Source organism: Nicotiana tomentosiformis, chromosome 9 (genome assembly GCF_000390325.3).
Source record: "Nicotiana tomentosiformis chromosome 9, ASM39032v3, whole genome shotgun sequence".
In the NCBI taxonomy this organism is placed as follows: Eukaryota; Viridiplantae; Streptophyta; class Magnoliopsida; order Solanales; family Solanaceae; genus Nicotiana; species Nicotiana tomentosiformis.
Genome location: NC_090820.1, coordinates 18,795,967 through 18,820,686, shown reverse-complemented (window position 1 = coordinate 18,820,686; position 24,720 = coordinate 18,795,967). Strand labels below are relative to the sequence as shown.

General features: G+C 34.1%; 2 protein-coding genes and 2 long non-coding RNA genes across 8 annotated transcripts; 2 read left to right on the top strand and 2 right to left on the bottom strand.

The window, feature by feature from the left end:
* Positions 1-1,161: 1,161 nt before the first annotated feature.
* LOC138899476 (uncharacterized) lies at positions 1,162-2,226 on the bottom strand. Its single transcript, XR_011411141.1, has 2 exons — positions 2,116-2,226; positions 1,162-1,398 (listed from the first exon to the last, which is right to left on the bottom strand). It is a non-coding gene; the product is annotated as an uncharacterized lncRNA (long non-coding RNA).
* A 5,844-nt stretch (positions 2,227-8,070) lies between these two features.
* On the top strand, positions 8,071-13,902 carry LOC104106115 (pectin acetylesterase 8-like). 4 transcript variants are annotated; one of them, XM_033658656.2, is made up of 13 exons: positions 8,071-8,305; positions 8,422-8,504; positions 8,636-8,765; positions 8,875-8,954; positions 9,042-9,128; positions 9,271-9,395; positions 9,523-9,583; positions 9,691-9,744; positions 9,841-9,918; positions 10,039-10,144; positions 10,264-10,409; positions 10,526-11,470; positions 12,041-13,902. In XM_033658656.2, the coding sequence occupies exons 1-12, from the start codon at positions 8,182-8,184 to the stop codon at positions 10,619-10,621; spliced, it is 1,170 nt and encodes a 389-aa protein (XP_033514547.1). In that variant the 5' UTR covers positions 8,071-8,181; the 3' UTR covers positions 10,622-11,470; positions 12,041-13,902. The 4 variants fall into 4 exon arrangements, with proteins under 4 accessions (XP_033514547.1, XP_018629655.1, XP_070041755.1 ...); XM_018774139.2 differs by lacking the exon at positions 10,526-11,470; XM_070185654.1 differs by lacking the exons at positions 8,422-8,504; positions 12,041-13,902 and having other exon boundaries at positions 8,071-8,227; positions 10,526-10,750.
* Positions 13,903-14,010: 108 nt separating this feature from the next.
* LOC104106117 (actin-related protein 2/3 complex subunit 2B) lies at positions 14,011-20,566 on the top strand. 2 transcript variants are annotated; one of them, XM_033658655.2, is made up of 11 exons: positions 14,011-14,102; positions 14,237-14,327; positions 16,200-16,266; positions 16,515-16,722; positions 17,730-17,896; positions 18,753-18,830; positions 18,928-19,060; positions 19,450-19,493; positions 19,611-19,667; positions 19,820-19,871; positions 20,173-20,566. In XM_033658655.2, exons 1-11 carry the CDS (start codon positions 14,027-14,029, stop codon positions 20,382-20,384), a joined length of 1,185 nt encoding a protein of 394 aa, XP_033514546.1. In that variant the 5' UTR covers positions 14,011-14,026; the 3' UTR covers positions 20,385-20,566. The 2 variants fall into 2 exon arrangements, with proteins under 2 accessions (XP_033514546.1, XP_009612888.2); XM_009614593.4 differs by having other exon boundaries at positions 14,014-14,102; positions 19,450-19,541.
* LOC104106118 (uncharacterized) lies at positions 14,243-22,901 on the bottom strand. The gene is made up of 4 exons (XR_011410924.1): positions 21,758-22,901; positions 16,541-17,352; positions 14,478-15,195; positions 14,243-14,310 (listed from the first exon to the last, which is right to left on the bottom strand). It is a non-coding gene; the product is annotated as an uncharacterized lncRNA (long non-coding RNA).
* Positions 22,902-24,720: the final 1,819 nt, after the last annotated feature.

Genomic DNA, 24,720 nt, shown 5'->3' with positions numbered 1-24,720 from the left:
ATAGAGTCCAAGTCAACATGACATTCTTAGAGTCATATTAGTAAAGGAAACGTATTCGTTCATTCATTATATGAATGGAAAGCAATTCAAATATTATTGAATGTGTGTCTTTGTCGGTGAAGATTAGATTTTGGAGACTTGGAGTTTATTTGTGGAATTTCTGAGTTTTAAATATATTAGATGTTTTACTATTTTTATAGTTAAATGCCAGTTTTTGATTTTCCTATTTCGTGTTGAAAGATTAGATGAAAGTGTTAAGTTTAGATCACCCAGAGAAGAGTAGCAGTTATGGTAACTTTAACAGTAGCAGATGCAATTAGCAGATTCTGAAAAGGTTTTAATTCATTATGATGCATTACAGATTTTGATTTATACAAATTGCCTCGTGAGATTGAAATAAAGTGCATTGCATGGAATTACAATATTTATATGGTTCAGAATCTATAAATTTCAATATAAGATTTGTAATAAACAATATAGATGTTATTTATCATATCTTAATCTAAACAAATATGAATCCCATATACCTGTATCATTAAATATTAAGTAATTACATGGTGTGACCATAAATTTTGAATATACCTATTCCATAAGTGTTTGTTGCATTCTTGAAGTGATTTTAAATCTTTTAACATACTCTCAAAATGTTCAGTTCCAATTTGTCTTTAAATTATGTCAAAACTTTATTAATAAGTTGGTTTCGATTATATAATATTCTTTTTTAAGGAATTGATTATTGAACTGTAAAATACATATTCAGTTAACAAGTGCTTTAAAATACTTATCGCGATAGAAAGTTTATTATTTTGGTACACGTTTTGTAATATTTGACACGTGATATTTAATAGCTATAACTTTTGTATAATATGATTTCTTTTTGTATAACAAAACAAATGTGTTTTGAATGTGTGGCTAAGAAATCTCAAACTTTTTGACATAAAAATATGTAGTAATTGAAACGGAATAATGTCCAATGCAAAAAGAAAAGAAAAAATTATCATGGAAGGCATTGTCACGCCTCGAAACTGGAATGGGACGTGATGACTCTCAACCTACCTCACCTGTTGAGAGAACCCTATTCTAGTTGGCTAATAATTACTTATGCACTAAGCATGTCACAAGTTATTGATAAAGTCTACAAACACAATTGTCGGAAGGAAATTGAATCACGAATCAAATGATAAATATCTACGTAACTAAATCCACTATCAAGTCATGAACCTCTATTGAAAGCTAAATACATAAAACTTTGGGACATTCCCCTCGAAAAATATACATATCTAAAATAAATAAAATCCTGAGAAAAGATTTGCGACCGCTGGAGTGAATCTACATTGCACTACGAGTCTTGAAAGCTTGCCCTCTAGTCATGGACTTTATTACATGTGCACTCAACGCCTGTCACATGATATGGAAGGTCCAAACGGGCTAATTAGTATCTCCAAGGATACCTAGAAAGTCTCATTGATAACCCCCTAAGCGGAAGACAAGACTAGCATGGGCTATATACATATATAATAAAGTGCTGCAAGTAGAACAGACGTTTCACACAACATAACTGAATAATCTAAAAGCTGAAATTAATTCTGCAAATTGAATATAAACTGATAACTTAAAGTCGGAGCTAAAACTGAGTCTTTATCTGATAATTAAAACTAAAACTGAAATCTAAGTCAAAAACTGATATTTAAAACTGAAGTTAAAAATTGAGTTAATTTTCAAGAAACTTTTTAAAAAGCATTGCACATAATGGCTCTTCGTACGATGAGCATCTAGGAATACGCACGGGAAGTATCGACCTATCTCCCCAATAAACAATAGCCCCTACGAGCGTGAGGTAGCTAACCCTGGCCCTTGCGGCACTCACGCAAGGCAAGGGGAGGTCGGCTAGCTCTTCCTTCTGAATGTGATCACATTAATCTGACTAAGTCTGAGCAATACAAACAAATTGCACATAAGCAAATAACTACAACACATCCTACAATTTAATTAGTTTATGTCATAAAGGTTAACAAATATAAATATAGTTTATTCTGAAAATAAATGCAAGCAAACATATAATTTAAAATGCACATTCTATCTAGCCATCGACAAAGGGAAGAAAACTTAACTCACCACGAGTTTTGAGCGTAGCTTCAACTTCTCGTGTCGTTTGGGCTAATCAAATTACCATTCACACTTCACCTTGAATAATCTGATTTGTAGCCTCACTTGATTTGCAAAGACTTGCATTATTTAAGTCCTTTAAAGCCTTTGGAGGATTTAGATGTATTTCACCCAAGACATCTTGTGAATTGCTACTGTATGAACATCTTTTCACTATCCCTCAACTCTGCTTCAAGTATTTTCGTCATTTAAATCCAAAATACTTCATCTTAAATTTCACTTCTAGGTATCCAAATCTCAAGGAATAACCGAAATTGCAGAGAGAGCACATGAGTTACCCTTTAGAAACAATTAAAGGTAGTTTATGGATTTGGGATGGTTTGACACTTGATCACTGATGCCTTGCAGAACTTCACTGGAACAAACGCCCCTCCATTCATTCTAAATTTTTCTTAAGGTCGGAGTAGTTGGGCTTTACTCTATATTCTAATATATAAGGTCCAACCCTATGATTATATTTATTGGATGTAATATAATGATAGTGTTATCCATTCTAAAACTCTCTTGCACGTCTACTGCAAGGTTTCACAAAAAGTGTTGATGCACTTCTCTAATGACCAAGCGATTCTTGGTTATCAACAGAATATAGGAGTACTTACTTCTCATGGAGCCATCGTATATCTGGTTCGTATATCTGGTGGGGCTGCCCATTGTGACAGTATGTGTACATGTATGTCACGTCTTAAGCTACCCTGGCAGCTAACACCATCCGTCAAGCGAACCATACTTTTATACCTTAGCCATTAATTTACAGTATTTGATTAATCACAAGAGTACGTCCAAATAATCTGACAACTAAATTACAAACAATTAATATCTCGAAATATTATACTGAAATTCTAGCCCAAATCTCACACTAGACCATGGAGCATTTAAGAGAATTGCAACAGACATCATAAAATAACAATATACACAGTATTATTTTACACCATGTGGTCTGGGGAGAGTAGTGTATGAATGAATAATAAAGACTCTTTTGGCAGCCTCCAGGAACAATGCGGCTACTCACCTCAATAACTGAATCAACTCTAGTGAACTCGTCAGCCACTAGCTCCGTCTTCACCAATAGTATCTGCATAGACATGCAGGTAAGGAGTGCGTTATATGTAAATATAACCCAGTAAGATTCTCGACTCGTCACTCTGAATACCTTTGGAACAAGTCTTAGAAAATACAAGCACACAACGAGCAAAGAAATAATATACACAGAAATTATTTCACAATATAATACTCAACAAAGTTTAAACTAATATTTAACAGGAAACACTTTATATCTCAACACAATTCACACTAAGGACTTGCCATAAACGACAGTGTAGGAAATTAATTGTGAGCAGCTATTGTTTATCAACCACACATATGCTGCTCAAATTTCCAACATCACAAGCAACTGCATTATCCTCATAAAATGGTTTGAATCATTAGTCATTAGCATGTCTCAAGATCAAATTCTAAAATTTCACGGGATTTACGTTGTACACCTTCATAATTCTCCAAAAAAAAAAAAAAAACTCATGTGCCCAGTTCAGAAGCTAAATGGGGACGTAATACTTAACGATTTTTTTTCTGGGGCGTTACAGGCATGACCTAAAGTTTAATGCTTAACAGATTAGACTTTCGTATACCTGAAGACTTAATTAAAGTAAAGTATCGTTTCACAAACGATAGTAAATAATATTGTATTTTTAAGTGAGTTTACAGCTTAAATCACATAACGCGGTTCTAAAGTACTTAATTAATTCCATTTTGTCCTCGTATATTATATAAAAATGTTATTAATTACTTGGTTCGAATTATATATTGTACTGTATACATATTCAACAGTGTAAGCAATTGAAAGTTTATTATTTTCAATACACATTTCTCGTGCAGCGCACGAACGTAGAGACTAGTTGTTCAAAATAGAGGAGGGCGTTTGATTTTTAAAACAAAGTTTAGGAATGTAAATGATTTTCACCCAATAATTCAGGAAGTAAAGGATAATTTATTTTTCATTATTCATTTTACTATTCACGCATTAGACATTTTACATACGAGACTTCTCCAGTTCACAATAAACCATTGCATAAGAAAACTTCAAAATTTGCATTTAAGTATAACATATGTCATGTAGCAGTATAATTAATTCATAACTAATGGTTGCACATATTTGAATTTTGAATTATACTGCACATGCCATGGCAGTAATTTATATTATGTGACAACGAAAGGAAACCACTTATTAATCAAGAGACTAGACAATTTTAGAATTCTGATTATGAAGAGAGAGAGGCTGACAAAGTTCCATATTTTCCCTGTAGAATACCATAAATATTGGTTGTGGCTGAGCACTATATTAAAATTCATTTGATGAATTTCTCTCCATTGCCCCTTAGATTACTGACATCTGTCACCAATTAGACTTAATGGACAAGATTTCTTCTCTCATTTAATCCCCAGGAGCTTTTCAAAAACCAAGTTGCATGATGATTAATCTCAATTACTGAGGAGCAATGTTGAGTAAAACACAGTTTACAGAGAAGTTACTCTCAAAATTAAATTTTCCAATTAAATAATAAAGCAAAACCAAGATTGATCTAAGTTCAACGCAGTAAGAATTATTTGGAAAAAAGAAGATAAAATCCTTCAGTCAGACATGTTAATCGGAAGAACAATTGTTTTGACAATTAATGAACATGTTGTGTCCTAGAAATATAGGATTCGGTAATAATTTTTTCATTATTTATTTTAGTTTAATCAGGCACTGAATCTTTTACATATACAGATAAAACTATTCACAATAAATGAACATACATAAATTGTTTTTGAAAATTTCATTAAAGCATATCACATGTTCTGTAAAAGTAATTCTTCAATTCACAATAAATGAATGCCTAAAAAGCGTATGTCACATGTCATGTAGGACAATTTATGATTCATAATCATCTTTTAATGGAAATGTTATCAATTATTACTCTAAGAGTGAAATATTCTTGAACGACGATATGAAGAGGGTGATCAATGTCATACTATAGGAGTTCCTTTTAAAGAATTATTTGATAGAAACAATGATATATTTATAAAATTTTAAGTAGTAATTGTTATATATAGCATTGCATATGATCGGGTGGTCCTTCTTGTATATATACAACAACCAACAACCGAGTAAAATCCCACTAATGGGGTCTGGGGAGGGTAGTGTGTACGCAGACCTTACTCCTACCCCGAAGGAGTAGAGAGGTTGTTTCCGAAAGACTCTCGGCTCAAGAAAACAAAAAGACAAAAGGATGAAAGAAGACAATATTAATATCACCACAGCAATCGTAGGAAAAATAGGAACACCATGAAATCCAGAAGAAAGATGCAAAGCAAAGGGAGACAATATTAGTATCACCACAACAATCATAAGAAAAATAGGAACATCATGAAATCCAGAAGAAAGATGCAAAGCAAAAGTGATAGCTAGTGAATAGGACCTGCACTGAAAAGCGAAATAGCAATACACAACATTGCCACTAGCTATCTTAGACAAAAAACCTACATGGCTAGTCCCAGAATGGTATGAAGTAAGGCACGACTCAACTACCTCTTAACCTACAACCCTAATACTCGACCTCCACATCTTCCTATCAATTGTCATATCCTCGAAAATCTGGAGCCTCGTTATATCATGCATGATCACCTCTCCCCAATACTTCTTAGGCCGCCTTCTACCTCTTCTCGTGCCCTCCACAACCAGTCTCTCACACCTCTGTATCGGAGCATCTGGACTTCTCCTCTGAACATGTCCGAACCATTTAAGCCTCGTTTCCCGTATCTTGTCATCAATGGGAGCCACGTGCACCTTCTCCCGAATATCATCATTCCTAATATTATCTATCCTAGTGTGCCCGCACATCCACCGCAACATCCTCATTTCTGATACTTTCATCTTCTGGATATGTGAGTTCTTAACGGGACAATATTCAGTCCCATACATCATGGTCGGTCTAACCACCGCTTTATAGAACTTACATTTGAGTATCGGTGGCACTCTCTTGTCACATAGGACTCTAGATGCTAACCTCTACTTCATCTATCCTACCCCAATACGGTGTGTGACATCCCCATCGATCACCCCTCCCCCCTGGATAACCGAACCAAGGTACTTGAAACTTCCTCTACTCGGGATGACTTGCGAATCAAGCCTCACATCCACGCCCACTTCCTCTGGCTCAGCACTGAACTTACACTCCAGGTATTCTGTCTTCGTCCTGCTAAGCTCGAACCCCTTAGACTCAAGAGTCTGTCTCTAAACCTCCAGCCTCTCGTTAACACCGACTCGCGACTCATCAATCAGAACTATGTCATCGGCGAATAGTATGCACCATGGCACCTCCCCTTGAATATGGTATGTTAACGCGTCCATCACCAGGGCGAATAAGAACGGACTGAGCGCAGAACCTTAGTGTAACCCCATTACAATCGAAAAATGCTCAGAGTCGCCTCCTACTATCCTAACCCGAGTCTTAGCCTCATCATACATGTCCTTAATCGCTATAATGTAGGGAACCGACATACCTTTTGCCTCCAGGCATCTCTAGAGAACTTCTATAGGAACCTTGTCATACGCTTTCTCTAGGTCAATAAACACCATGTGCATATCCTTCTTCCTCTCTCTGTACAGTTCCACCAACCTCTTGACAAGGTGTATAGTTTCTGTAGTCGAACGACCCAGCATGAACCCGAACTGATTGTCGGATACAGACACTGTCATCCTCACCCTCGCTTCAACCACCATCTCCCACACTTTCATGGTATGACTCAGTAATTTGATACCCCTATAATTGTTACAACTCTAGATATCACATTATTCTTATACAATGGAACCATCGTACTCCACCTACACTCATCCGGCATCATCTTCGCCTTGAAAATAACATTAAACAAACTAGTCAACCACTCCAAACCTGCTCTCCCCACCCACTTCTAAAATTCCATCGGAATCTCGTCTGGCCCGGTCGCTCTGCCCCTACTCATCTTACGCATAGCTCCCACGACCTCCTCAACCTCGATACGCCTGCAGTACTCAAAGTCACGGTGACTCTCGGAATGCTCCAATTCACCTTTCACAATATCCCGATCCCCTTCTTCATTTAGAAGTTTATAAAAGTAAGTCTGTCATCTCTTCTTAATTTGGGCATCTTCCATCAATACTCTACCATCTTCGTCCTTGATGCATCTCACTTGGTCCAAATCTCGAGCCTTCTTGTATATATAGTTCCATTTAAACATTCTTAGTAATATAGTAGCATTGCATAGGGTGACCCTTTTATAACATTTTGAGGGGACACGTACCTAAAACGTTAATTGACGAAGAAACAAAAAGATATGGGACTATAATTTTCTTCTCATTATTTACTTCGTTAGTATATATGGATCTCACTATAAGTTAAGATTTGTAATTCTTCAATTCTATATTTCTAGTTCAGGCGAATCTAGAATTTCTAGAATATGAGTACACCACTGAAAAAGCGAGAAAAAAATAAGTAATAAATGAGAATCGATCAATATTCCTTTGGATAAATAATTCAAGATCCAGCCAAATGCATCATTCAATCATTTTGGAACGTGGGGCCAACACATAATATTAGGTCAATTTTACGAAATATATACATAAAATACTTAGTTTGACAGAAAGACCATGAGTTCACATGTACTGTAAAAACAACCTAAATCCGCCCCTGATTTCCAGTAATGTACAATTGTTCAAGCACCTCAAATTTAATCTGCCATTGCTCTTTGTACCACACCTTTAAGCATAATATGAATAAAACAATTTTTGGAAAGAAAAAAAAAACGAGCAGTTTACAGAAGGAAGGATATACTATATGTTTGCTTATAAATAGAGATGACCTCTTACCAGCTCATTCACCTCTACTTTTACGCAGTCTACTAATAAACATTGTTTGCTTTCTGTTTCTAAAACCTCCTATCTTTTTTTTAAGAAGAACAAGATTCTTGATATAACATCAATATTCAAGCCTTTTTTGCAAGATGTCAACCTTTCTGTTGGCTTTGTTATCATCTCTAGCAATATTGTGTACAACTATTCTTGGCGCCGATGATAATCAATACATAAATATCACAATACTCAATAGCGCGATTGCAGAAGGCGCAGGTAAAATACTTGGCTGTAGAGTGTAAATCAATACATTCTTCCTTAAGTTATAAAAATTACGTAAAAGATAATCACATGCAGACTAATTATTTATTTTGTGTTTGAACCAACTGCAGTATGCCTAGATGGAAGTCCACCAGCTTATCATTTGGATAAGGGATATGGTAGCGGACTTAGCAGCTGGATTATTGTCATGGATGTTAGTTAATTATTTACTATTTAGTTCTTCTTATTCATTTACTTTTTGTCTTTAACATAATTAAATCACAAGATTAAACCATTAAATATTCTGCTTTGCATTGCTTACGCTGGAAAATTTGGTATTTTTAGGGAGGCGCTTGGTGTCAAAGTATACCAGATTGCCTTAGTCGTTCAACTACCGAATTAGGTTCTTCTAAGCAGATGAAGAATGGATCTCGGTTTGCTGGGATACTTTATAATAATCCCCAAAATAATCCAGGTTAATTAAGCTCAGTAGTCAGTACTATTATCTTACTTTGTTTCTTTTCTCTTTATATGCATAAATTTTTACACACTTCTTCTAACGTTAAGAAAAATTGGAATGGTAGACTTTTACAACTGGAATAGGGTGAGGGTGAAGTATTGTGATGGTTCATCTTTCACCGGTGATATCGAACAAGTTGACCCTGTAAGTAATATTATGTCATATATATTGATAAACATCGCTGAATAATTTGGTGATTAATATATCCCGTAACATTTCTACATTAATTAGGACAACAAACTGTTTTTTAGAGGGGCAAGAATATTTAAGGCCATTATGAAAGATTTATGGAGCAAAGGCATGCAAAATGCAGAAAATGTAAGAATATCAATTACTCTCTGGCTTCATAATATTCATAATTACAAGTCTCGTACTACCTTATTATGCCTCTCTCTTCTTCTTTTTTAAATTCTGATTTCTAACTGGCTAAATCTTAAAAAAACAAAAAATGCAATGTCAGGCAATTTTGAGTGGAGTTTCAGCAGGAGGGTTGGCTACAATCTTGAACTGCGACAAGTTCAAATCCCTCTTGCCAAATGATGCCAAAGTTAAGTGTGTCGCAGATGCAGGCTTTTTCATTAATGGGTGAGCTTTTCTTTCTATGCATAAATCACTTAAGAAATAAAAGTATCAAGTACGTACTATTGATTTATTAATGTCTAATTTATGTTTATGCCAACTAACTCAAGCCTTTCGTGATATATACATGCAGCAAGACAATCTCTGGTACTTCAGATATTCAAGAGATGTATCAGAGAGTTGTGACATTACATGTAAGTTCCATCATCCTTTTTGTTATAGTACGATCGTATAATATATACTTAACAAGTAAGTGCAAGTTAGATTCTTTTTCTATAATATTTTTTTTCTCTTGTTGAAGGGATCGGCTAAGAATTTGCCTCCATCTTGCACATCTGCAATGGAACCAAGTCTGGTAATTAAGAGTTTAAGTTTTTTGGAAACAAAAACCTTTTTCTTGTGCCATATAAATATTGTTATCTAACATTAGTTTTTCTTAATAATGGTGCAGTGCTTTTTCCCTCAGAATGTTGTTCCATATGTCGAGACTCCATTGTTTATAATCAACTCACACTATGACTCTTGGCAGGTCAAGAAGACAAATATTAATTTCTCTCGTTTTAAAAATTTCGTTAGTTTTATTCTTTAGTTCCTATTAAATATAAAAGAAATTCATTCTAATGATTCAATACTCTAACTCTAACTCCAGATTGAAAATATTTTGGTTCCTAAATACCTCGATCCTCAACATGTCTGGGACGATTGCAAGAAACAAATAAGCAACTGCACATTTAGCCAACGTTTAATTATTCAAGGTTAGCACTATTTCTCTGGCGATTAACTAATTAATGCATACCTTCCTATCACATATATATGTATAAATGGCTCTTCTTCTCCTCTAATTCTTTTTAATTTGTTTCATTTTTAAATATAGTTTTTGGAGTGGAATTTTTGAAGGCATTTGAGGGACTCGACCCTTCTTTTACGAGGGGTTATTTCATCACATCTTGCCATATTCATGGTGCAATTATGTCGACGAATTTCTGGTTGAGTCCTACCTCTCCAAGATTACTTCATAAGGTAATTTTTCTTTTGTTTTATATATATAAATAAAATCTGAATACTTTTATGTTTTGAATTTTATCATTCGCCTATCACTGTTAGTAGTTGTAATATTTATGGTTTTATCTGTGTAGACAATTGGTGAAGCTGTTGGGGATTGGTTTTTTGACAGAGCAGGGTTTCAATACATAGACCTATATCCTTGTGCTCGAGATTGCGAGCTACTATAATTAAGTTAGTGAACTGAACTTCTGTAACTAATAAGCTTGCAGATGTTGTACCTGCTGCTTATTTAATTTGGTGATACGTAACTGTTGAGGAGTAGTTAATTAAAGTTAGCTTTATGTTTTACAATTAAATCCTATTATTCAGTAAAAGTTTCTAATTGTTCAGCTTAGCACAGACAGTGCGCAACCTACTACTCTTTACACATATTTTGTTAACATGAGTAGTTAACTCCTTGATATTAAATATATACATTAGTTCCGTCCATACATTAAAACGTTACAAATAATTAAAATATTTAAAGCTACAAATAGGTAGGCAATGCTTTATTTGTTTAAATTCTTTTTCAGCTGTATTTTTTCTTATCACATTTGATTTTCAATTTATTTAATTTCGTAAACTTATCTTAGATTATACATTTGGTGTTTTACTTTTGGCACCTTAACATTTTTTCATCTTTTACATCAATTAAATTTACAAAGATTAAAAATGAGTTGACTGTCTGAAGCAAAGATAAATTAACTAGTCGGATATATATAATTTACTAACAGTCACAAGAAGGTTACATTTCTCCCCTTCTTAGCAAGAGGATGTAACTTTGACATTAATGAGGTGTGAATAAATATCTCTCATATTAATGAGACTTCATTAATATCTATTCTGAATCCATTGGTGAAGAGAGACCAATCTGAACATATAAGATTTTTAAGCCTTTCACTTTAATAAAATATTTGTTCACTCATAACGTACATGTCTAAATTCTACCAATTGTTTTCTCTATTTATGCCCTACAACATTGTCCTCTCAAAAATGGTCAGCTTAAACCAAATATTCTTGTGCTATCAAAATAAAGGGTAAGCAAGATTTTTTCTCTCTTCACCTCTAATTAATTAATTTGTTGGTTTTATTTCTTATTGTTGTGTGCCTCTTTAATTTATTTCTTGATATCTGTGCTTCTATATTTTGAACAATCTCCATTGTTTAGACATAAATTTTTAGGTTGAAAATGTCTTTTAATTCGCAATGGCAGAGCTTATTTTAGTTTTTACACAATAAGACTTTTTGAAAAGCAATATAATTGCACTGAGATATAATAGCCAAACTATTAGGTCAATTATTCACATTCGGGTGCAAGTATAACAATTTGAGATGGTAATTTAACGAATTTTTTACTGAAAAGATCTTATATTACAAGTAAAATTAAAGTAAGCATCAATGTGATTTTTTAAATACTTGAGAGGTTTTTTTAAATGCGTAATGCTTTATTATTACGCGTAATATCTATATTGAAGTGGTAATCTATAGACACGAGTGCCCTTCTATTTTTAATACCATGATTCTAGTTTACATGATAAAAATCATGAAAAGTCGAAAACAATGCTATGAAACTTCTAACATCACTACTTAATTGCTTATTTCCATAGGAATTATAAATACAAGGATGGATTGTAAGCGGATGATGGCTTTGGAGCATACTTGTATTTTTTTCTTTATATTATCTGCGATATCAGTAAATTGTAAAATATATCCGCCATCAATAGAATATGGTTGTTTTTTAGAATGTCTTGACTATTTATTAGTGGAAAGAGGGTTAGATCATACTACTCAAGCAGAATTAGAAAGTAAATGTAGAGAAGGAGTACCAGAATTTAATTGTGAGACTAAGCAATTGTATGATGAGCATCAGATTAAGGTTTGTGATGATCCCAAACGTTTCCCATGTGTTTCCCTAGTAGCAAGGTAATTTAACATATGCATTATTTGTTTATGAGAATAACTACTTTATATTATTGTAATTTCATTTCATGATATAAATATACATGGAATGCAATAGATGCTAAATTAAACATTACAATTAATTCTCTTATTTATGGCTCATAATACTGTTTGGAGATTTATATTAATAGTCCTGAAAGATTCAATTTAATATCTCGAAGTGTCATGAATTTATTTATTTTTCAAATACGAGTCACGATTTAATTAAAACTTTGCGCAAAAAGCAGTTGCCGAATGGGGGACTAGGCCTTACCTTAAAAGTTTTAATTTGATTGACTTCTTTTTTGGTTGTGGTATTAGAACGCAAGGTTTCGTAAACCCTTTTATTTGAGGCAGAATACCTAAAAACCCATCCTAAATATGGCCCCCTGAGCTTATATTTTGTGTTATCTTAATTACCCCTTGAGCTTAACTATTTCTTATAATTTATCCTTGAACATTAATGTAGGAAATTAAAGAGCTTGGATACACTATTTCTTAAAAAAATTAGCATTCCAAGTGGAATAATTTTCAACCGTTAATTGCGAATTAGTCATATTATATACAATGATTTAATTGTTCCAATTATGTATTTCTTCTTGCTTCTTTTTAATATATAATGCATATTATACCCCAACTTTATATTTTGTTTTATTTATTCTTTAAATGCAATGACTATTTGTCCAACTCTATTATTTCTTTCTTCGAACCAAATCTATAAAAACTTGGTTGAACTCCAAACTTTGTGATGGGATAAAAATAGTTTTAGCCAAAATAATGGAGTTCCAATTGCATATTTCTTTTTGTTTCTTCTTTAGATGCAATGGCTATTTATTTCAATTATGTAATATTTTTGGGCAACTATGTATAAAAAGTTGGTTGCGACTCCACTATTTTCAGTCAAATAAAAAACATTGGACCAAATTATGTGTTTTTTTATTATTTCTCTTTAGATACAATGACTATTTATTTCAACGGCAAATTTGTTAAAAGTTTAGCTGAAACTTCATTCATTTTATCCAAGTAGATTTTTTTAGCCAAAATAATGAAAATTCAACTGTGTATTTCTTTTATTCCTCTTTAGATGCAATAACTATTTATTTCATTTCTCTATTTTCCTTTTTTGGGCAAATTCTGTATTAACAGAGACGAGTGGGGTGTGAGACAGAGACGATGTTTCCAATAAAATCTCGACTAAAGAAAAGAAGCAGTGGCAAACAAATGAAAAGGCAAGTATTTAAAAAGACAACACTTCAATTGTTGGTGAGAGTGGACAGAGCACCAGAATAAGTCTAAAAATCATTGCTTTTTCGTTAAGTAGAACTAAAAGCTCATTAGCTTAAGTATATAATGAGATCTTGATTGCATTGCACACATGTAACAACCCAAGTTTCAAATTTCAATTCCAAGTGAAGTGGAGACAATAATGATCAATAATAGGTCAGTAATCAGTACATAGAATCATAACATGATTATTATCTGTTTCCTGTGCTTTGAAGACAAGCATAGGTAGATATGATTACACTAAAAAGGAAGCTCCCGCTATGCGCGGGTTCCGGGGAAGGACCGGACTATAACTGTCTATTAACGCAGCCTTACCTTGCATTTCTGCAAGAAGTTGTTTCCACAGTTCGAACACGTGGCCTCCTGGTCACATGGCACAACTTTACCAGCCCGGTAGATATGATGATCACATTGGCCGAGACAAAAGGGAGGGCACCATTTGTCTTGGTAGGTAAATTGCTTCAAAAGTTGCTAAACATGATTACAAAATTTTAGAAACTTGCATTTTACTCAAACAAGTGCACTACTTCTACCACAACTCATCAGTAACAAATAACCTGTTTTACAAAACCTTCATGAAGTTCATTGCAGCTTCAGGATCAACACACAGAGCATGGCGTGTTTTGAACGTGCATCGCCAGCATTGAAGGAGATCCTGCTCAGATTATACCGGTAAAAAGAACTAGTACTTATTATTCTTTCTGCTTCAAGTCATGTTCAAGATTTACTTCTCAGTAAAGTAGACAAATATTCCTGTATAGGTTAACATAACAAAGCATTTTACTAGTTTAAAACCTATCTTGAATAAGTTAGAAGCATCACCTGTTCCAGAATGACAACCGTACTATCAGCCATTAACTTTGTAATCTCAAGACCTAGCAAATAATGCAACACTGTATTCACCAGGAGGAACATCGGTTATCATGGTGTCGGGTTTGTTTAATATTCGAGTTCAGTTCCGACTTCCATACTAGGTAATTCTAGTCTGTCAAAAACATGATAGTGAACATTACCTTTTCACTAAAAACTTCAACATCATATTATATAAAACCGAAATAAAATTCACAGAAGACGTTGGAGAACATCTCATAAGGTAAACAGGAGAATGCACAGAACATAAGGCATTATACAGATATAGCAGGAATCATTAGGCATAGTATAATTAAGTTTTGATAAATACAGGATTAGTGAACATTGCCGATGAATAGGAATTTACAAATAGTTATGATGTGGAAGAAGATAGACATTAAGTGTGCAGAAGAAGGGTTCTATTTGGCAGACAAGAGAAAGTGTTATACAGGTAGAATTCCAATTCTAGGACTACATTTGCCTTTTGCACTATTTTCAAATGTTCCTTTCAACAGTCCAGGTAGTGACAGCAATATTGAGCAAATATAAGGGCATGCCACATTTTCTGACCACGAGCTTGGTACACGACTTACCAAAGTGCTTGAAGGAGATGAGCCACCCACCATATTCTCTAAGTTTGTGCTAAGATGGTCCCGCTGCAGAAACACCATGCTGTTGTTTAGATCATAGTCTGCAACAAATTACTTGGAATATAAGGTTTTCTTCAATCGGCAAACAAGGGGGAAGTCTGATAGGGCTTTAAGAGATAGGGACTCCAACGGTAAAAGTCACTCAGTGAATAGGTGGATCACACATTTGGAGACAACGATAGGGGCAATTCCTCGCATATAACTAAGAGAGCCATTGAATGGTGACTAAAACACGAGAAATGGGGACTACGAACTAATGATAGAGACAAGAATACTTTCTGGCCAAGTCCTATTAATTGATCATAAACTATCCGTTTCACTTTATTAGGATCTGTACCATTACTTATATTCAAGAGATTTATATGAACCCTACAGAGAAAAGACACATCAATAATATTGAATAAATAGAGATGTCTGATTTGAAACCTCCTTTTCTGCAGTCAACCGTTTGACTACTACAGCAAATCTAGGTAAAGATATGCTGATTACAGATTGATGCAAAGTTAAAACAATTGATAATTCTTTCATTTTGGGGAAACTTGTGAATTACTTGAACCTCCCTCTAGTTTAGCAACAAAATGGACCTCCCACTAGTTAAGCAAACACGAAATAGACCTCCCGTCTAGTTTAGCAAAGCAAAATAGACCATGGCCTCAGTAATTGGCAAGCTAAGATTAGGGTTTTGTGGGTAAGTATTGCAGAATTTGAACTCATTAAATATTTTTGGCTCTAGAAAGGGCATACGCAGCAACACACTAGAAACAGTTCTCTGACATCATCCATTTCAAACAGCTGAGTTAACGGACTTCACTATCTAAGATCAAATATCAAAAAAGGGAGGGGATATGTGCTTCTTAAACTGGAGCTGAGGTCCATTTAGTTTTGTTAAGCTAGAATAAGTGTAAGTAATTTACCATAGATTTACTAACTGAATTTTAAGCAGTCCTCAAATGTTTTTCTTCCTGGAGTGAATCTTAAGTTCTTGAACAACAATGATGTAAAAACTAAAACTCTTGCAATGAACATGCTTCTTTTTTTTTGACAGAGATGAACGGGTCATTGACATCGATCATCACCTTCATGAATTTGGGTCCATTGAATATTACATTCAGGTAAGAGCAACAAGCAACCGCAAGCAAACATTCCATATCTGGTTGACGTTCATGGCACAAAAGACAAGGGTTATCTTAAGGAAGATCCTTTGGACCGAAGAACAATTTAAGCAACTATTTTTATATGAAATAAGGACTCCAAGTTGAGAAATGCATTTTATTGCAAATTTTTGCTGATATTCAATAATTCCAAATATTTGCACTAAAGTTTCTTTAACTTTGTTTTTCTTCTTAAAATATTTAATCAGTCCTCAATGTCGGATCCTGATCGTACCTACTTATCAATATCAACGCCAATTCTGTCTCAAGCATTCCTGATCTCAACTCGGCTATCACGTTACACCATGGAGAAGGTAAAGGCAATTAGTGCTGAAGTTGTGGAGATTGTTGAGCCTCCAAAAGAAGGATATCAGCTGACTTTACGACTCAATTTTGCTAGAATGCCGTATGGTAAAGGTTAGAAATTCCTCACATCAACTCTGCTCCCCCTCTCTCTTTTTCCTGTTTTAGAGACATCTCAGAAGCAGAACGATAGATCATGCAATAAAAAATTCAATGTGGCACCACAAGAAAAAAGGAGAATCATTATAGTGGTCAGCTACATCCACTTTGTTATGGTGATAAGATGATGTAACTGAGCCATCCGTAGTGGAACAAAATTGAACTTCTTTCTAGTCAAGTAGTTGGAGCTTTGTAAACCTATAATCACATCTTTCTTGCTGCTAGAACAGTTCCAGTTAAGATTAACTCTCTGTTGATTCAAGGAAATTGGACAGTGGAGGTTTACTGAGCTGTTTTAATCATATATTTTTCTCGTCAACAATAAGCTTCACAAAATGAAGAAACTTCAGCAGAAAAAAGAAAGCACGGAAGAAGGAGCTCTATGGAGTGTCATGTCTACAAAAGTTCAAAACAGGGATACTCATGTTTTAATAGTTAAGTAAAGAAATAAGATTAGAAATTAAGTTTAATGCAAATCGGAAAAAGAAAAATAGATATGGACCGAAGAAAATAATACCTGTCTTTAGATACAAATTTCTGTTGGCCATTACAGAAACCAAGCCCGTCCATTTCAAGATCTTCAAACTAAAATGAGCAGAGGCTGATTAAATGTACTGAAACCGGAAATTATTTATTGCAAAAGAGAACGTGCAGAAGATGCTTTTTACATCATTTTAACAACCTGGATCAAGTAAAGGTTCAAATAGTCCTAAAGAAAACCAGAAAATATATAGATACAAATCAAAACACACTCAGAAATGTTATTGTTGCTTCCAAGAGAGATCTGAATTATCTGCCATCTTCATTTTATGCTGTTAAAGCAATTTCTTTCTAGATATTCAAATTTAAATCACTAAACTGCTTCCCCCTTTCTGCAATGAATTAAAAATTACCTACGACTTTGATAATATTACACAGTGCAATGCTGCTCATAAGATTGTGTTGTATCATGTTCTTTTCAGAGTCGATAAAAACAATCACAGACATTGCTGCTGTGCAAGGCGTAATTCTGAGTTCTCAGCTGGAAGAAATGCTGATGAATGTGAATTCACAAGATGTGGCTCAAGGGATGTACAAACCAATCAAACTTGTGTATCACCCAAGAGAGCCGTTTTATGTCATAAAACAGGTACTCCGCATTATGAGATAACTTTGTTCAATCACAATCACTGAAGATACAACTTCAAATTTAAGGACAAGTAAATGAACACACTAAGCAAATAAGTAGCTCTGCTCAATGTAAGAATAGCTAAGTTAACATTACCTTGGCAGTATGTTGATCCACATTGGGAGAACATCAGTAAAGGGATTAAAATAATTATGGAGCAGAAATAATGCTGCAACCCTTATTGAGAAACAATCAGTTCATTTACATGCAGGTAGAAATACAAAAGTATGATTCTACAAACAAAGGGAAAACAATGAAAGTCAGAACATCATATTTTCTGATACCAACAAATTTCAAGTCCATTTCAAACTTTAATATCTGCAGAATGATTTATTGTTCAAACATTAAAACCTAACGTCTTACAGTCTTGAATTGCAAACTCTATTTGCAACAAACTTAATTGCAAGTGTTATATTCAAACCTAATCTATTAGCACAAAATCAAATTTATACTGTACGGAAAGTACACACCTTTTGCCATGCCAATTCAGGAAGCTGCAAAGGAAGGACAAATTGCAGGCATTTCTCTTAAACGCATTGGAAGCATGTTGAAATCAAACTCTAAACTAGAACATATAGTACTTCCAAACTACAGCATATAGCTACAGGTTTATATGTTAAGTTCAAAATATGGCACATGAACAGCAACTATATGATTGACTTTAGTTTAAATTGCCATAATAAATTGCACTTGAATGAAGAGAAAAAATTCTACATAAAAAATAGGATGTAGAGATAAATTCCTTCCTAAAATATGAGATTTGTTAGAGAGAATACAGCCTCATGCTTCTTAATAAGTAACTCCACATTTGTGACAGCCCCAAAAAATCACGGCAGTATTCCCAATGCGTTTTAAGGAGAAAACAGATGTGATTATAGCGACAGCTTTCTTCCAGGTAACACAATTTTATAACATGTATTACTTTGCAATTTTATAGCACGTATGAGTTTTTTCTATTCGAGTATTCAGGATAATTGACAGTTTCCGAGCAGGAACTAATGGATGTTGCAAATTCAGAAGCATGTGCTAAGGCACCCCATTGCATCTGGTCCCCTATTCCACCTCCTGAGCTAAGAGGAGAAGCAATTGAAGACTTGAGCACAAACGGAGGCTTTGTTTCTTTTGGTATCGACTTAAGTCCTATTAGCACCTCACGTCTACACACAAATCACTTCTATACACAAATTACTGTTTCTTCAATATAAATGAAGCATTTGATAAAGGCAAAAAGAAAATGTTTACGTTACTTTTGGAGAAGAAAACAGAATTCAAGAACTTCCTAATACATGAATGATGATTTGAAACGGACATTTAAAAAGAGAAGGCCTACTTGTAAAACTTAGAAGATACTGGTGTTCTTGTAAATACTTTACAGCGCTTACTTGTTGCCGAATATCAATAAATGACATTTACCAATTAAAAAAAAAAAAAAAAAGAACATATCTTAGCGTTTCCTTACCTTCTGTAAATCTTGGAATTGGAGTTGGCATGATATTTATCATGTGCATTCACAGATATTACTTCACGGCATATTGAAGGCAAAAGGCTAGACAAGACTGTATGGAACTTTCTGAACTTTTACGCATTTGTCAAAAATCATGTAAAGGTAAATATCCTTCTATATTCATAACATTACACCTACTCACATCTTATGGCTATATTCTGCATCAAACAGAGCACTCGAGGATTTATACAAAGAAGAATGAGAACACGTCTGAAGAGCCTAGTTGAGGTAAACAATAGATCAACATTATTCACCAGAAGTAGCACAGTATTAGTTCATGAAGTATAAACAGTAGAACCTCTCTTACTCTCTGCACTCTGAGATGTCAATTTTGCAAAAATACGCACAGTGATGAACTACTATCTGATTGCAACTTGCAGGTCTTACAGAGAACAGGACTTCAAGATGACCAACAGATTAAAGAGGTGAAAGGTATGAATGTTTGATTTTGAGGTTAACATATATTTGAATGGAAAACTTAAAGAGAAACCTAACAACCAAATGACAGTATGACATGATTTATGATGTTTATGCAGATATAGTAGAAGAAAAGACTGACAAGAATTATGTGGATTTATCATATGTTTCATATGAAAGACCATAAATTATATTAGCTAAAAGCCACTTACCTTCTATATTTCTTTTTTTCCTTTCTTTTTTCACTGTTTTCTAATTCAGTACATTATTTTTCTTTTACTTTCTCCTCATTTTTTACCAAACAACATTTATGCAGGATACAAGCCCATGAAAAGATTGGTAAATTTCTCAAAATCCAAAATACTCAGATATAGAAGTGAGTTCACCAGTAAAGTTAAGAGGATTCGTTCGAGATTAAAAATCCATGGTTTTAGCCGTTTTCGTCAAAAATGGTTGACATTCCCCAGCTTCTCCTCCAAGACAAAATACAGAAAGCTGGAAAAAGATATTTCTCCTCAACATAATTAATAGAATCTGCTTATGGTCAGAATTTTCCTCAAAAGGAACAAAAATATCCTTGAATTGGGATAGGTGTTACACTCTAGCATGTAAAACACCTGTATTTGTCACTTTCTCAGATGTGGGCACTACATATAGATACCCGTGTACAAATATTAAAGCACAATAAACGGAGTTGTTTTATACTTCAATCACAGATTAAATCCAGATTTGCATATTAATCTAGCTGTTAAGTAAGAAAGTTTCTCTTCTATTTGATAATCAACAGTTTGAAGGTGAATATTTAGTGCAACTGTCCATAGACATTAAATCAAGTTGTTACCTTCTTACCATGGAAGGAAACTTACTCATAACTATTCCACTATCTATTGGGCATTACCTTTGATTTCCTTTAATATAAACATCAAATAATTGAGCAGACACCCTCCACATCCTACAGTCCGAGATTTAGTACGGATGAAAAAAGTACATAATATTTTTCTTCTTTTTTTTTCCTTTTTTCAAATCATACAAAAGTACATGAAGTAACTTGATATATGCTGTATATATGCAAGAATCCTGAAAAGAAAGATAAATTGCTCGGACTCTTGACACATTTGAAATATTTGAAGATGAGTTTTATGAACAAGTATTTTGATGAGCGATCACATTTAGGAACTGAGGCGCATGTCCTTTGGCATTGACATGAAAGGAAAAGCGAGAACTCTAATAGCAACAAAAAAGGAAAGGTAAAAAGGGAAAGAATTTTAACTTGATTTCACAAGAAACAGTGAAAAAGATTTCGATTTCGGATAACCTCAAGATAAATTACTCGGGAATGCAGAAAACATGGTTCGCTCATCACTGTTCCCTGTTTGCACTGTATGGACTCTTTGGAAAAAGGAACTCTAGATGCTTTGGAGGAAAATCTATTCCTTCTTATAGCACCAAGGCTTTCTGTTTAACTGTCTTAGCTCGTTGGTATAATTTTCACTTGAGATGATGTAAATAAACTTTTGTATTTCATAGGCTCCCCACATTTGTAAAAGGGATGGCCTTGCTTCTTTTGTAATTCACAGCAGCCCTTCGTGCAAAAATAAAGATACCTACTTTTAGCATGACGATACTTACTTTAAAGACAAGTCCGTAGTTTGACTCAAGAAGTTCTTTCATTGACTACCAGCATTTTGCCATTAATAACCAGAATGAATATAGAAATACAAAAAGACAACAATCATATATTGAATTATAGAAGCTCCTTTTCATTTAATAGTAGGAAGTGTTAGAAATGAAAATTTTCATGCTAGTAAGGTACATTAGAAAAGACATGAAGCTCAAGAGAAACAAAAGGCTACAATTTCCTACATAGGATTTAAAAAAACATCTGCAAATTCAAAACTTACAAATGCTGCTGTATCAAAGAACATCAGGAACTTCTCATTCTATCTCTAATTCAGGAAGCGGACGCATCAACACGCCCTCCGATCCAACCTGTGCTAGCAATGGTCCACTAGTATCACCACATCTCATCCTCTTACTCTTATTCAACAACGCAAACAACCCCAAGCTCAAGATCATCACCACGACAACGTGCACTATAAACAACAGATTCATCAATGCAATTCCCCTCAACTTATTCTCATCAAGATCACATTTAACATCATTCTTCCCCTTTGCTAATGCCGCCAGAAGATTCCCACACCCTTTTACACAAAACACATCAGTATATAACAACAACCCCACTTGCAAAACCCAAGTCCCTTTCAATACAAGCACAGAGGAAAACAAAAACTCCACGAAAAATGCACATGGATTTACTGCTAAACACAAACAACAACCAGCACAAACAAGTCCCAATTCTCCTAAATGTCCATACACATTACCACTAAGACCAACAAGTCCTTTCCCATTCATCAAGAATTCAACGGCAAAAGAAACACCAGCAAAACAGTAAACAAAACTATCAAGAATTGCATAAAGATCAAAACTTTCTTTAATTATGATGAGAATTAAGAGTACCCAAAAGAGGAAAATGACTAAAGATTGCTGCAAGAATGAGAATTTATAAGTTATGTTGGTGCCTGAAAAAGCTAGGAAGAGAAATACATGAGAAAATGAGGCAATGGGAAGGATGATTAGAAGAGAATATAAATCAAGATTTTTCCATTTAGGTTCTGAGAAATACCAAGTTCTTGATCTGTAGAGGGATGGGTTTTTAAGGTAATTGGAGATGCAGCAGATAAGACAGCGAATGCCTAGTGTAAAAAGGAAAAGGAATGCTGAGAAATGGGTAGCTAATGACATTTCAAAGAGAAATGTATATATATGTGTATGGGATTTGATGGGATAAAGGAGAAATATGAATAATTAAGATTGTTTCAAGGTCATCAATGGTGATGTTTTTAGCAAAAGTCAATACGTGAAGATCACCAACGCCGGCTGGTGGCAAGGGGCCAAAAGAGAAAAGAAACCTTAAAATTTGAAGAAGTGTTTATTATTAATTGATACCCTATGTTTGGAGTTCTGTTAATCTGCTCCCAGATTTGGTAAATTGTTACCCAAAGCTCACCCTGAGGGTGTTAAAATAATTTTATAAGTTGATCGACCTGTCTTAAGTTAAAAAATCAACCAAAAATTATAAGTTTGTCACTTATAACTTATAAGCACATTTTAATTTAATCAAGTTTTTTACTATTTTATTCTTAATATATTAATAATTCTCAAAATAGAATCCTTACTTCCTTTCCATTCCATATTTGTAGTTCCTAGTTTTCGCTATCTAACATCATCTAACCCAAACATGCTTCTTGTTATGTCGGAGGTTTCCTTTTTGTTCTTTTGCAGTTTTATAAGCAGAGAAGCTGTTAAGTGAAAACATTTAAGTGAAATTAAATATAGTAAATGCTTTTAATGACACAGTACTGTCAACACATTAGTGAAATGGATACAATGCTAATCTACTCTTTCATATAGTAAATTAGCAAGATCCTATTCTATTGTAAGCTAAAGATCTTTAGAAAAATGTCTCAAGCCCGCCGACTGTAATTAAATGACAAATATATGTTTTATTCACCAAAAATTCGAACAAATTTTGTTTCTTTTTCTTGTTTTCTTTTGTTAGCAAAATTTAAAATGTGAACAAGATTGAATTTCTGGAAAAGTTTAAGGCTGATAGACAGTGGAGGAAGCAGAATTTTCACCAAGGAGATTCAAAAAATAAATAAAAATGTATACACGCAAAGGAACTAAGGAGATACAACACCTAATATATTTACATGCACCTAATATATTTACAATTAACCTAATTAACCTTATACACAGTGTAATTTTCGGCTAAGGAGGTTTGGTTGAACCCCTTCCGCTTACCTAACTCCGCCCCGGTGATAGATGCTCTAGCACTAAATCAAGAAATAATGAGAAGTATTTCTAAACGAATTTCATTTCGGGAATACAGCCGAATTGACAAGCAATTCAATTCTCGAAAGTCCTTAGAAGCTTCATATATCGAACCTACTACTATTATCAACGGCTGAAATTTCATTTCTCCCTGCTTACTATACTTTTCGCATGCATCAAATATGAAACAAAAAGACATTTATGACTTATACAAAGACGAACTCAAATTTCCCACCTTGAGTTAAACTATGTCCTCGTCTTCAAATGTTTTGCACCGTCCAATTGTCAACTAATTTGTATGCGAGCTGATGATTCCAAGTTTCTTGGATTGTTTAAGACTTCGTGTACAATTTAGAACCATAAAAAAGTTCGATAACTAGTTTAACCTCATGAAAATACAGTTAAAAATTGTGTCAAATTGACTGCTGAGAGACTCTAGCAAAGCAATTGAGACAGTTTGTGATACTTAAAAATCATATAGAAGGGCGTTTAGCTATGACTTTTAGTTTTGTACGCTGCATTTTTCTAAATTTTCCGCACAATCATATTAAGTTTACCTATAATTACGGATAACTCTTCGTAACAAATCTTATAACCTGAAAATGCATTCACAATTGGCTAAGTTGGTTTAATAATTGGTTTCTTACATGGGAGATTTGTGATCGATTCCCCTTATCACCAGCCTCCTCAGTCAAAGCTCGCACCGGGCTTGCTAGTGTGATTTACTTCTCATGTGTGGTTTGCGAGTGTATAGGATAATCCTAGACCAACTAGAATCTTGGTTAAAGTTATCTATTTGTTGTGGGTTTAGGTTCCCTGTAGTATACGAACTTGTATTATATTGCTCTCTGTATGTCTATAGACTTAGGAGTCTTATACATCATGGAACTCCATATATATATATTCTTGTTGTAACCACACATGATAAGGAGTGAATGAAAGAACTCTTTGCGGTATTGGAGCCTTAAGT